Source organism: Ornithorhynchus anatinus, chromosome 12, assembly GCF_004115215.2.
Source record: "Ornithorhynchus anatinus isolate Pmale09 chromosome 12, mOrnAna1.pri.v4, whole genome shotgun sequence".
In the NCBI taxonomy this organism is placed as follows: domain Eukaryota; kingdom Metazoa; phylum Chordata; class Mammalia; order Monotremata; family Ornithorhynchidae; genus Ornithorhynchus; species Ornithorhynchus anatinus.
In genome coordinates, this window is record NC_041739.1 from 23558988 (window position 1) to 23572946 (window position 13959).

The window sequence follows — 13959 nt, forward strand, 5'->3', positions numbered from 1 at the left end:
AGTCACTTAACTTCTCTGTGCCCCAGTTACCTCATCTGTAAAATGGGGATTAAGACTGTGAGCCTCACGTGGGACAACCTGATTACCCTGTATCTCCCCCAGCGCTTAGAACAGTACCCTGCACATAATAACCGCTTAACAAATACCAACATTATTATTATTATTAAAAAGTACCTCGGGATCCTAAAATTTGTTCAGCAAAAAATATTGACTTGTTTGTTAAATCCAAAACGCCAGAAAATGGCTTTAGTTGGTCTTACTTCCTTAGTACTTGGCATAGTATGCTCAAGGAGAAATAATTGCAGGCAACAGAAGACTCCTTCGTTTAGACAGCAGCTTTCTTGCTTGCCATCCTAGCAACCTGAGTAAGACGGTCCCTGTAGGTTTACTAATAATAATGATGGTATTTGTTAAGTGCTTACTATGTCCCAGGCACTGTACTAAGTGCTGGGGTGGATACAAGCAAATTGTGTTGTATGCAGTTCCTGTCCCACATGGGGCTCACACTCTCAACCCCCATTTTACAGATGCGGTAACTGAGGCACAGAGAAGTGACTGGCCCAAGGTCACACAGCAGACAAGTTGTGGAGCCAGAATTAGATCTCATGGACCTTCTGACTCCCAGGCCTTTGCTCTATCCACTACGCCGTGCTGCTTGCACTGATGATGAATGTTTAGCCTCCGGTCCCCCCATAAGTTTCAGTATCATTGTCATGGCACTTTTTGGAGGAACTTTGGGTCTCAGGAACTAGAACTCTCTCACTCTTTTATAGAAATCAATACAACAGAAAAACTCTAATTTGCTCTTAATAAATTCCCTGGGGTCTATGAGACCATCTCAGTGTCCCCCAGTCTCTGCAAACAAGTCTTGATTAAGACCCTAAATCAATTATTGTGGTTAAGGAGCTCCCCCAAAGTGATCCCTGGTGAAATGAGAAGCACAGTGTCACTCATGCTCATTTTTAAACTATTTTAAACAAGCAAGGAGATCAATTTGCCCCAACCAGAGCTGGGGACGGGTCAGCATTAGGGAAGCAGGGTAGCCTAGTGGCTTGACAGTAGGGAGAGCTGGGTTGTATTCTCAGCTCTACTTGCTGTGTGACATTGAGCCAGCCATCCAACCTCTCTGTGCCTCAGTTTCCTTATCTGTGGATTAGATTGTAGGTTCCCAGTGGGGCAGGGACTGTATCTGACGTGATTAGTTTGTATTTACCCCAGTGCTTAGAAGAGTGCTTGACACATAGTAAGTTCTGAACAAATACAATAACAATACTAATAATAATTACTATTATTATCATAAAGGTATGCTGGCACGCCCACGTGGCTTATCTGTGGGTCACATAAAAGTTTTCCCTTTCTACCTGGGCATTCTGGGCCCATAACCTGACAAAAATGAATACAGTCCAAGGAGGAACCCTAAGTGCATTAAGGAGTACTCCATTCATTTCCAACCACACTGTAAGCTCCTTGGAGGAAGGGACTTACCAACCCTATTGTACGTTATGCTCCTAAGTGCTTCGTACAGTACTCCGCACAGAGTGAGAGCTCAATGAAGACCATTGTTTGACTGGTCCAAACAGTCTACACCTCTGCTCTACACTGGGCTACTTCCACAACAATTTAATAGGGCACACCTCTTCCAGAGACCACGTACCCAGTAGCTAGCACAGTCTATCCGTCTGGTCACCTGGTGGGGGCTCGATGAATATTTATTACTTGTCCAGTAGTTAGACACTTACTGCCCTCTTCCTACACTTAGTCATTTATTTTTCAGGCTCCATATAAAATCAGTTAGGGAAGGGAGGTGGGGAGGATAGAGGGAGAAGAGCATATTACAACTTTCACTCTTGTTGCATCCTTCCAGACTTGAAGAGGAGACGCTGGCGTGGTACACTGTAGTTAGGTGATTGTAAACAGTGAGAGAGGGGAGCGATCCCAGGACTTAATAATAATAATAACAGTGGTATTTGCTAAGCGCTTACTCTGTACCAGGTCCCGTACTAAGCCTTGAGGTGAATATAATTAGGTTGGACATAGTCCCTGTCCCACATGGAGCTCATAGTTTTAATCCCTATTTTACAGATGAGGTAACTAAGGCACAGAGAAGGTGACTTGCCCCAAGGTCCCACAGCAGACAAGTGGCAGAGCGGGATTAGCACACAGTACCTACTGACTCCCAGGCCCGTGCTCTATCTAGACCGACCATGGTGATGCTAACGCTGGATCTGGGGTATTGTCCAGCTCTACTGCTAGAGCTTAAAAGGCACTACGACATGAGAACTCCATTTGCACACATCTTCAGAGCAGCAAGAAGACAAAGAAGCCCTTAATCCAAACCAGGAATTGGTGGCAAAACAGATGGAAGTGATGCCAGGAGGAAAGGCCTGGCTATGGTACTGATATAGCCCAGGGATTAGATGCAGCGGGAGGAAAAAAACTGACTGCCAAGAAAACAAACTGTATTCCCGGGGCCTTCCCACTACTGGATATGTTTTTTTGGATTTAGTCTGTGTGTGGAGCTGTAATGCTCGCTGTCTCCACGATTCTTCGTTACTGTTCTAGATCCTGGAACAACCCCAAAATGTTCCATCTCCCTTCTCAATTCCACCCAGAACTTCCACCCAGGACAGAGCAGGCACAAAGCTGTATATGAACACAGCTCGATAGTGTTCGGCGATGAACGCTTTTGGGTTACATTACCTCAAGTTAAGGTAACCTGAATAGCTACACAATGTCCCATGATTGGTCTGATTTGGACTAACTTGGCTCTGGGCATTTTCTCTTCTGTTGAGTTTGTGGGAAATGAACCAGTGCCTCATGTTGATATCAAGCTTCTTAGGAAAAAAGAATTAACCAGAAAGGTTACTTCAACAGCTGTGTTATTTTCTCCTTCTCTTTTCACCATTTCTGGCCGTAGAGTGCACCGAACAAATATCCCCGCTCAATGACAGAGATCATTTAAATAATTGCATAGGAAACAGCAGTGGGAACTCAAGTTACCGATCTATTATTCTTGGGCCCACAAAGCACCTTGAAAAATATGCCCTGCCCAAGGTTCTCCACACAAATATGCAGCTGTGCACTTTATAATGTGAGGTCCTGCCCTTGCCAGCTTATCTTCATGCTAATCGCTTTGTTGTTTATGCTGAAGGAGAGGTTATGTTATATGTCTTGAAGGTGACACTACCATTAAAAGCAGATTTATTGCTCCATTACTGGTCAGGTGAGCATTTTTCCCTAAGCAAACTGACTTTCTAAAGAACTTCTTTAATCTCTAGGCCAATGTGCCCATGACCAGCTGTGCCTCAGCCTTGATAACAGAGGAAAAGACTACTGAGGTCTCAGCCATTCGCATGTTTGAGTCTCAAAGAACTGACGGACCTTTTGAATCCCTATTAAATAGTTCCAGGGCAAATTTGTAAATAGGAAAAAATATTATGAAACAAGGGATGATTTGCATATGAAAATCAGGCGCTACTCTGATGTTACAAACCTGGCTATAGGAATAAGCAGTAGCAGCTTCCATAGGTATGTAAAATGGCTTTATGATTAGCTACCAAAACTGTGCTGTAACTTATTACTATTATTCTGACATTGTTTATTTCTTCTCATTTCTCTTTCTTCTTGTTCACCAGATATTATGTACTCACATTCTTTACCCCAGAAGTGTATGGTGACCAAATGAGAGGATGAAAGGAAAAGCCCCAAAAGGAAAAAAGGTGAAGGGAAGGGCAACTGTCAGAAATATTTTGTCCTATGACAACCGGGAGGGTGGACAATAGGGAGGGACAAGGTATCAAATCTCAAAGATTGTGGTACTCAAACTTTTCTCCACGTTTCTCATCAGTCATTACTTAAAACAATTAAGATCAATGATTAGTTCCCTAAGGAGGAATCAAAGACTAACCCAATTTTTCCTACTGGGATGTAAAGTTACATTCCCAGGGCTATAAAGCAAATCAGCAAGAGGAAACTGGAAAAGAACTCCAATATAAATCAAGAGAAGGGCTTTGGATTCTCATCATCCAGTGCCATACTTCTGCAGTCACTATTGTTCTGGGACAGCAGTCAATTCTTCAGAAATGAAACCTCTCACCAATTTTCTGCCTAGCCAAGAACAATATCAGTTGTAAAACATGGATTATAATTACAATTACAGGTAATACTACAGTATTTTGAAAGGAGGGAAAAAAAGACTGTCAGCATATCCTTACAGCTTCTTTTCCACCTAGAGCTTCCATCCACTGCTTCCTCTCTTCTTCTGAAAAAGCCTGCATTGTTATAGGAATTCCAGGTCTGTAAAAACCAAGAAGAAATTTGTGTAAGTCATTGGCAAATGAACGTAGACTCATTATGCTTCCTCTGTTTTCTTAAATGTCTTTGTTTGGCATCCAAGGTTACAATTAACTACTCCTAAATTCAACCCACAACCCAAGAAAAATTCCACCCAATTTTTTTTGTTTTGCTTTGTTTTTAAAGAAGACGTGGGGAATGACAAGGTGATCTGCACTGGTTTGCAATGATCTTTCAAAATGATGAAACAGCTTCTGTTGTTTATGTGAAAAAAACAAGCAGCCCCGTGCACATTTCAGGAGAAAGATTAGAAACTAAAATGAATGATGCACCTACACATCTCCCTTTGTCACAGATTATATATATTTTTTTTTAGAGAGTATTCATTTTTGAAACTGCTATTCCACTTTACAGTGAGAGCAAACTGTAATAAAAACCATCGCAGGTCAAGCTAATAATCACAGCCCTTCTTATAACCTGCATTTCATCTCCTAAAGCCCTTTGTCAAATATTAAGTCTTCCTCCCAAGACCACAACCCATCAGCACTATCCATGCTTCCCAGATGATGGTGCAGAGGCTTAGAAGATAAATGTTTTGCCCAGGGTTAATTAGTGAACAACTGTCACAACCAGAATGGAATTTAATGGTTCCAGCCTGTTATCCTTTATTCCAATCTCAAAACCGGCATGGAAAGGCCTACCCATTAATCGCCGGCCCCAACCCAGAATAGCCCCATGGTTATGTGTGTTTTCATTTCGCTTGCTCTTTCATCGCCCCCTGCAATTTATCTGTCAAACTTTTGCACGTCGTAGTTGGCTTTTACCATCACTTTAGCACTATGCGGTTGGGAATTCAAGCCCCATTTTTCCCAGTATCCTTTTGGTGCGGGAATGAGGCAAAATGCCCAGACGTCAAGCTGCTGTAGATGGAACCCCCTTGCTTAGATCTTAAAACTTTGGCCCTTCTCCGTAGCAACTCATGCTGAGCTCCAGGGAGTCGATTAATTATGAGAAAAAAAAAACCGCAAACGGCATACACATTTGCCTTTGCGTGAATTAAAGAAGAAATAACAGATTGCTGACACGGAGGGGAGGAGGGTCTCCTGTTCTCAAAGACCTTCCCTCCATACCAGATGAAAATAAGAACTTGAAAGAAGCCCTTTAAAATCAGGCATTGGCGACTTCCATAAAATGGAATGATAAAAAGTGGAAGGGAAAAGGAAGTCCTCCGGTGGTAGTTGACCTGCTCCGAAAATGGAAAAAAAATAATCATTCAGAGGATGCACTAGGATTAAAACAGTGTGCTCCCCAGGAGTGATGGATCCAGTTACCAGCTACAGGGCAAAGTCCTGGGGTGGCCAATCTTACGGGTTAGAAAATTTTCCTGCTTTGCCACAGGCCCAACCAGCAACTACATCTCCCACAGTACACAGTTCATTTACAAACCTATGTCCCTCCTTTGCCTTCCCACTCCAATCAATCAATTGTATTTGAGCGCTTGCTGTGTGCGGAGCATAATCATAATAATAATGATGGTATTTGTCATGCGCTTACTATGTGCCAAGCACTGTTCTTAGCACTGAGGTGGATACAGGCAAATCGGGTTGAACACAATGTCCCTGTCCCACATGGAGCTCACAGTCTCAATCACCATTATACAGATGAGGGAACTGAGATCCACAGAAGTGAAGTGACCTTCCCAGGGTCACACAGTATTTTGTTAATGAAATGTACATCTCCTTGATTCTATTTAGCTGCCATTGTTTTTACAAGATGTTCTTCCCCTTGACTCTATTTATTGCCATTGTTCTCGTCTGTCCATCTCCCCCGATTAGACTGTAAGCCCGCCAAATGGCAGGGACTGTCTCTATCTGTTGCCGACTTGTTCATTCCAAGCGCTTAGTACAGTGCTGTGCACATAGTAAGCGCTCAATAAATACTACTGAATGAATTAATGAATGAAAGTGGCAGAGCCGGCTGGGGTTAGAACCCACGAGCTCCTGACTTCCAGGTCCGTGCTCCATCCACTACGCCGTGCTGCTTCCCAAGCAGCACTATACGAAGGATTAGGGAGAGTACAATACAATATAGTTGATAGACATGTTCCCATCCACAATGAGCTTACAGTCTCTACTCCACCCAACCAAAGTGTGCCCCATGGCTGCAGGGAGAGATTTCCCACTGAACTGTTCCTCAGCCAACCACCCTCGGCCCAGGGGAACGTAAGGGCCAAGGACAGCAGTAGCAAAATTGCCCATCTCTTCAAGTGGATGTACTTAGGGCTGCATTCACGGGTGCAACGGGAACACGGTCACTTTCCCCAGTAGCCCACTGGACTGTTTTCCGTCCCACTGGGTTTGCTAACTGGCTCAACATACATAGCCAGGAATGGAACGGAACATTCTACAATCAACTGGCTGCTTCACACTCACAACTCGCCTCTCAAGGGAGAGGCATACCATTTAATGGGCCTGAGGAAGGAACACAGAGTTATGGACCAAAACATAAGAGCAATTCAGTTGCAAGACTAGAATCCACTCAAATGTCCTGTTCTTAGTTCACCGAACCTAACTGCTGTCAATAGTGCATTCCATTAGTTCAACCTTGAAAATAGCCCTGCACCCACTTGACAAGTGAAAAAACTGAGTCTAAAAAACAAAAACAAACACCACCACCACCAGCAACAACAAAAACCCAACATCACTGATTTCCTGTACTGCATAACCAGTATATCTGCAATGGGGGAGACCACCAATTTGTTTTAAGTGCATTTGTTTGGGTGAATTTACTTCTACTTATTAAAATGCTTCCCATGTTATTAATTCAGTACATGCCTAGTATAAGAAATTCTCACCAAAGCAAGGAATCTACTATAAATGAGGATGTACTGAGCCTCATGCCAAGATTTCCAATTTCAAGCTTCAATTTTTGTTGAGCGTTTTCCACAAAACTTCCCTCTGTCCTTTAGCGACGAACTATTTACTTTTTTATTATCCCAAAGGGGCAAAATGTTTAAAACTGTGATATGCACTGTACCTAACGCACTGCGTGAGCACCTTCTATTGAGACTATCTGGCCAAAGAAGGAATGGAAATGGGAGGTGGAATCAAATTCTAAGAAAAAGATCAAATAGATCAAATAGAGGATGAAGGTTTCCTGAGAAAGATCTGACGACTGCTTTAATCTGTTCAAGAAAGGAAATAAACTGAATATAAAGTCAAACTAACTGCAGACTGTAAGCTGGACTTTAAGCTCATTGTGGGAAGGAAATGCTATTATACTCTTCAAAGTGCTTAGTGCAATGCTCTGTACACAGTAAGTGCTCAATAAATACGATTGATTGACTGACCTGTACCCTTCACTTCTGCCAAACTAATCCTTTATCAATTGTATCAATTGATCAGGGAAGCCACATGGCCTAGTGGAATAATGAGCAAAGGCCTGTGAGTAAGAGGACCTGGGTTCTAATCCCACTCTACTATTTGCCTGCTTTTATGATCTTGGGCAAGTCAACTAACTTCTCTAGGTCTGAGCATACTTCTCTGAAAAATGAGGATTCAATACCTGCTCTCCCTCCTTCTTACCCTGTGAGCTTTATGTGGGGCAGGGACTGTGTCTGAACTATCCTGTCTCTATCCCAGTGCTTAATACAGTGGCTGGCACAGAGGAAGAACTTTAAACATCACAACTATTACTCAACTCTTCTGTTTTCAACCAACTGTTCACACTCTCTATTGAGTCTCCTCCCATGACTGCAACTCCCTCCCTTTGAAATCCACCAGACCCTGGCCCACCACCTCATCTTCAAAGCCCCCCGAAAAGCCGTCCATTCAGGATACTAATCCAACTCCCTTAGTGATGACACCCAATCACATTATTCCATTTATTCATTTTTTGCAGACTTTTAGTTTTTTGGTATGATGTGCTTCCTCCTGTTTCCATTGAATGTATACAATGTATCTACTTGTCTTCTCCTATTACATTGCAAACTTGGAGACAGCAGAGACTAATCATCATTTCATCCAACTCCCAAATACTAAATAAGCCATCAAGAAGGTTGTTGGTTCATTTCCTCCACATCAATCTCCTCCAAGAGGCCTTCCCCAACTAAGCCCTCATTTCCCCTACTCCTTTTTGCATCACCCTCAAACTTGGATTTTTACTCTTTATTCCCCTAAACTGTAAGCTCATTATGAGCAGAGAATGTCTGCTAATTCTGTTGTTCTGTAGTCTCCCAAGCACTTAGTACAATGCCCACACATGGTAAGCACTTGATACACACGACTTATTTATCAATTTGTGGCTGAAGTGACAACAGCATAGCTCTGCGTCTGTGCTGTAGCTCTTGCAGGTACTGAGTTACTGCATATATCCTTATATGCTTTGAAAAGTGAACAACATTAAACAATATCAATGCCCTGTCAAAATGCTTACAGTGCCTAAACTTACCGATCTGATGTTTCTACATCAAAACAGAATCGTCTGTCAATGGAATCCATGGGCCTTTTGGTACACTCGATGAGACTGAAGATCTCTCCATCACCCTGATAAATAAAGGGTTTGAAAATAAGCTTGATACTGCAACTTGGCCAATTCAGCGATGCAGTCTGGGTCCGAACAGAACATGTCTAAGTATTCTCAACAGAAATGACCCCAGAATAAAACATATTATGATGCTACAATGACTCTAAACAGTGATAGGTCCCTGTCAGTTTCATGATTTATATATCCTATATATAACATAACCTGGCTGATTCATAATTAGTGGTTTCAACTGCCATCTCAGTTTATATTACCATACATTTACAAAGCCACACTTTTATCAAATGGAATATTTTCAGAAATAAATTTTCTTGAATTTATTTTTTTCATTTCTTCTTAACCATGACTCTAAAATTCTAGTTTGTAATCTATTCAAGGATAGCCAATAAGGTCTCAAAATGGGTCTTGAGCAATTTTTCTTCCTAAGTCGCTTATTAACCAGGAATGTGAGGATATATGACTTACAAATCCATCATCCTCTATTAAAAAAAAGAAAAAATCAAATGTGCAAACAAACTGCTGCTCCAACTCTCTTACATGAAATTATTTTCAAGGAGTCCCTAGTAAATCATAGCTTCATTTGGCTTGGGAGATGAAGACAGAAGAGTCGAGAGCTTTTCATATATATTCGGCAATGATCATTTTGCAGAAGGAAATGTGTGAAGGGATTTCTGGGACAAATCCTCGGTAAAGGACAACTGTAGAAATAGTTGGGTGCTCGGCCAAAAAATAACGACAATACCTCACATTTATTTGAGGTAAGTTTTGTTAATCAAAATGGTCTACTGCAATTTTAAGATTATCACTGGTATTTACTGAGCATTGTAATATGTACTGAACACTTGCCAAAGTTCAACAGAAGTAAAACAGCCTTCCCTGCCCAAAAGGAGTGCATAATGGAGGAGTCAGACACACAAAATGATTTACAAATAGTGGGAAGAGGACAAAAAACAAGGATGAAATAGACAATATATCTAGCCTGATTGACACCTGAGTGTCACCTAACCAGTCCTATTTTCATCAAGCCCACATGCCTAACTAGTAGAATCTATCCTGACACTTGGAATGAACCCCCCTAGAAATGCTCAAATGTGCATTCATTTCTAATGGAGGATTTTTTTGTTGTTGCTTCTCTGAATTATCTGAGTGACATGCTTCTAGTTTCCTTGAACTACCGCTATCTCGAAAAAAGCTCTTTTTTTACTTTCTTCTTTACTATGTGCCAGGCATTGTACTAAGCACTGGAGTAAGTACAAGCTAATCAGACCCATCCACATCCCACTTGGGGGCTCACAATCTTAATCCTCATTTTACAGAGGCCCATAGAATAATAATAATCTTGGTATTTGTTAAGTGCTTACTATGTGCAGAGCACTGTTCTAAGCGCTGGGGTAGAGACAGGGTAATCAGGTTATCCCACGTGAGGCTCACAGTTAATCCCCATTTTACAGATGAGGTAACTGAGGCACAGAGAAGTTAAGTGACTTGCCCACAGTCACACAGCTGACAAGTGGCAGAGCCGGGAGTCGAACCCATGACCTCTGACTCCAAAGCCAAGGCTCTTTCCACTGAGCCACGCTGCTTCTCCATAGAAGTTAAGTGAGTTGCTGAAGTATATATAGCAGATGAGCGGCAGAGCCGGCATTAGAGCCCAGTTCCTTCTGAGTCCCAGACTCGTGCTCTATTCAGTAGGCCACGCTGCTTCTCGTTAATTTCCAAAGCTCTCTACAGCCTAAGTCAAAGACGATCCGGGCTTTTACCTACACTGTGAATTGCAGCAACCCAACAGACAGCTGCCACTTGCACCCGTAAATCAATTTATACCTGTCCTCAGCTTTGATGTTTATAAGTACATTTTGACTGAACATTCAATTCACACATTCCGCTTTCATTGTTTGTAAAGATTTTATGTCCGTCTTCTTGGGGCCAGGGACCCCATCTCATGCTTCCAGTGTACCTTTCCAAGTGCTTAGTAGACTGCACTGCATTCAACAGGCACTAAATAAGTACCATGACTATTACAATGGGGAGAAATTGTCCACTTTACCATGTGTTTTCGTCCTCCCACGAAAACCTTAGCATTAAAGCCAAAAATAACATGTAAAAAGGCATTCTAAGTGGAAAGTTACCCTATTAGTGATAATGGTATCAACAATAATATAACAGAATGTTAGAATTGAAATTACTTGCTTAAAATGTAATTTAAAATAAAACGTGCTCTTACAAGTTTCCCACCGGATCTGTGTTCAAATGGGATCATGGTGAACTTCTTTGCAGTTTTTCTATACATGCAGTAGTGTTTTACCCAGCTGGAGCCAAATGGGGCAGGTCCTTCAACAAAACAAAAGGTTATCCATTTTTTCACACAGGACTGAAGGCTGGAACACTCATATCCAGGCATCACACGGTTTATCAGTGACAATTGGGAAAGAGAATAAAAAAGTGAGAATATCCTTTAGGAAATTAATTTGGAGTTGATGCCACACTCAGTCTTTAATATATATGATTGAATATGTAGATGTTTATCAATCAATCATATTTATTGAGTGCTTACTGTATGCCGAGCACCATACTAAGCACTTAGGACAGTACAACACAAAAGATAGGAGACACATTCTCTGCCCACAATGATTTTACAGTCTAGAGGGGGAGAGAAAGAGACAGGGTAAATTATGGACACGTACATAAGTGCAATGCGGCTGAGGGTGGGGTGAATAAAGAGTATAAACCCAAGAGCAAAAGCGAGGAACAAGGGAGAGGAAGTAGGAGAAATGAGGGCTTAGTCGGAGAGGCTTCTTGGAGGAGATGTGCTTCTAATTAGGGTTTGAAGGTGAAGAGAGTGATAAAAAGGGGGACAGAGCTCCAGACCAGAGGGAGGATGTGGGAAAGGGGCTGGAAAGGGGATAGAAGAAATCAAGGTATAGTGAATAGGTTAGTGTTAAAGGAGTGAACATGCTAAATTGTAGTAGGAAATCAGCAGGATAAGATAGGAGGAGCTAGGTGGTTGAGTGCTATAAAGCCAATGGGAAGGAGCTTCTGTTTGATGTGGAGGAGGATGGGAAAACACTGGAGGTTCTTGAGAAGTGGGAAAACATGGACTGAAAGTTTTTCTTAAACAAATGATCTGCGCAACAGAGTGGAGTAGGAACTGAAGTGGAGAGAGAGGCATGGAGATCAACAAAGAGGCAGATTAATAATAATAATGATGATGGTACTTGTTAAGCACTTAATATGTGCCATTCACTGTACTAAGCGCTGGGCTAGATACAAGGTAATCAAGTTGTCCCACATTGAGCTCACAATCTTAATCTCCAGTTTTCAAGGTGGGCTTGGATGATAAGTGCTTGGAACAGCATTAGCAGTTTGGATGAAGAAGGGGTGGACTTCAGTGATGTTGCATAGGTAGAACTAACCATATTTGATGGCAGATTGAATATGTCGGTTAATAAGAGGGATGAATCGTGAGTAAGGCTTGTGAGACAGGGAAGATGACGGTGTTGTCTACAGTGATGGGAAAGTCAGGGGGAGGACAGGGTTGTTGGGAAGACGAAAAGTTCTACTTTGGACATGTTTTGTTTGAGATGTCTGTGGGATATCCAGATACAGATGTCCTAACGGTAGGAGGACACGCAAGACTGCAGATGAGAGAGGTCAGGTCCGGAGAGATTAATTTGGGAATCATCTGCATAAATAATCTGCACCTCCTATTTCACTGGCCGCTCATTCTCTGTCTTCTTCACCAGCTCTTCCTCTGCCTCCCACCCCCTAACTGTGGGGGTCCCCCAAAATCCAGTTCTGGGTCCCTCTATTCTCCATCTACACCCACTCCCTTGGAGAACTCATTCGCTCCCATGACTTCAAATGCCACTTCTACGTGGCTGACACAAATCTACATCCCTAACCCTGATCTCTCTCCATCTCCACAGTCCCGCATTTCTTCCTGCCTTTAAGACTTCTATACCTGGAAGTCCTCCCGTCACCTCCAACTTAACATGTCTAAAACAGAACTCCTTATCTTCCCATCAGAACCCTGTCCACCCTCTGACTTTCCCATCACTGCAGACAGCACTACCGTCTTTCCTGTCTCATAAGCCCATAACCTTGGCATTATCCTTGAATCCTCTCTCTTACTCAACCCACATTTCCAATCACTAAATCCTGTCGGTTCAACCTTCATGACATTGCTAAAATCTGTCCTTTGATCTCCATCCTAACTGCTACCATGTTCATCCAAGCACTTATGCTATCCATCTTGATTACTGTATTAGCCTCCTTGCTGAGTTCCCTGCCACCTGTCTTTCCCCACTCCAGTCCATACTTCACTCTGCTGCCCGGGTCATTTTTATTACAAAAGCGTTCAGTCCATGTTTCCCCACTACTCAAAAACCTCCAGGGTTGCCCATCCACCTCTGCATCAAAGAAAAGCTCCTAACCACTGGGTTTAAAACATTCAATCACCTTGAACCCTCCCATCTAACCTCACTACTCTCCCACTACAACCCAGCCCGCACACTTCGATCCTCTAACGTCAACCTCTTCACTGTACATCAACCTTACCTATCTAGCCGCCGACCTCTAACCCACATCATGCCTCTGCCTTGGAACACCCTCCCTTTTCATATCCAAAAAACAATTACTTTCTCCATCTTCAAAGTCCTTTTGAAGGCATATCTCCTCTAAAAGGCTTTCCCTAAGCCCTCGTTTCCTCTTTTCCCACTCCCTGTTGCGTCGCCTTGACGTGTTCTGTTTACCCTCCACCACTGCTGCAGCCACACAGCACTGATTTATATAGTTGTAATTTAATTATTTACATTAATGTCTGTGTCCCCATCTAGTCTATAAGCTCGTTGGGGGCAGGGAATTTGCCTGTTATACCACTGTGTTGTTCTCTCCCAAGTACTCTATACACAGTAAGCACTCAATAAATATGACTGACTGATAGTTAAAGATGATAACTGAAGGCATGGGAGCAAATGAGGTTCTCCAAGGGAGTGGATGTAGCTGGAGAATAGAAGGGGACCCAGAACTGTGCCTTGGGGGACTCTCCCCTTGCCGGCCTCCTTATCCACTGTCAGAAGGTGGGAGGCAAAGGAGGAGCCGGCTAAAGAAACTGAGAAGGAGTCA

At 42.6% G+C, this 13959-nt stretch overlaps 1 protein-coding gene across 1 annotated transcript in view; it reads right to left on the reverse strand.

Moving 5' to 3' along the window:
* ARHGAP10 (Rho GTPase activating protein 10) overlaps positions 1–13959 on the reverse strand; it is a 233620-nt gene that overhangs the window by 97455 nt on the left and 122206 nt on the right. Inside the window, exons 9-11 of the mRNA XM_029077118.2 lie at positions 11060–11166; positions 8743–8837; positions 4215–4296 (exon numbers count right to left, since the gene is read on the reverse strand). Coding sequence (XP_028932951.1) covers positions 4215–4296; positions 8743–8837; positions 11060–11166 — 284 coding nt within the window. The remainder of the gene's footprint in view (positions 1–4214; positions 4297–8742; positions 8838–11059; positions 11167–13959) is intronic.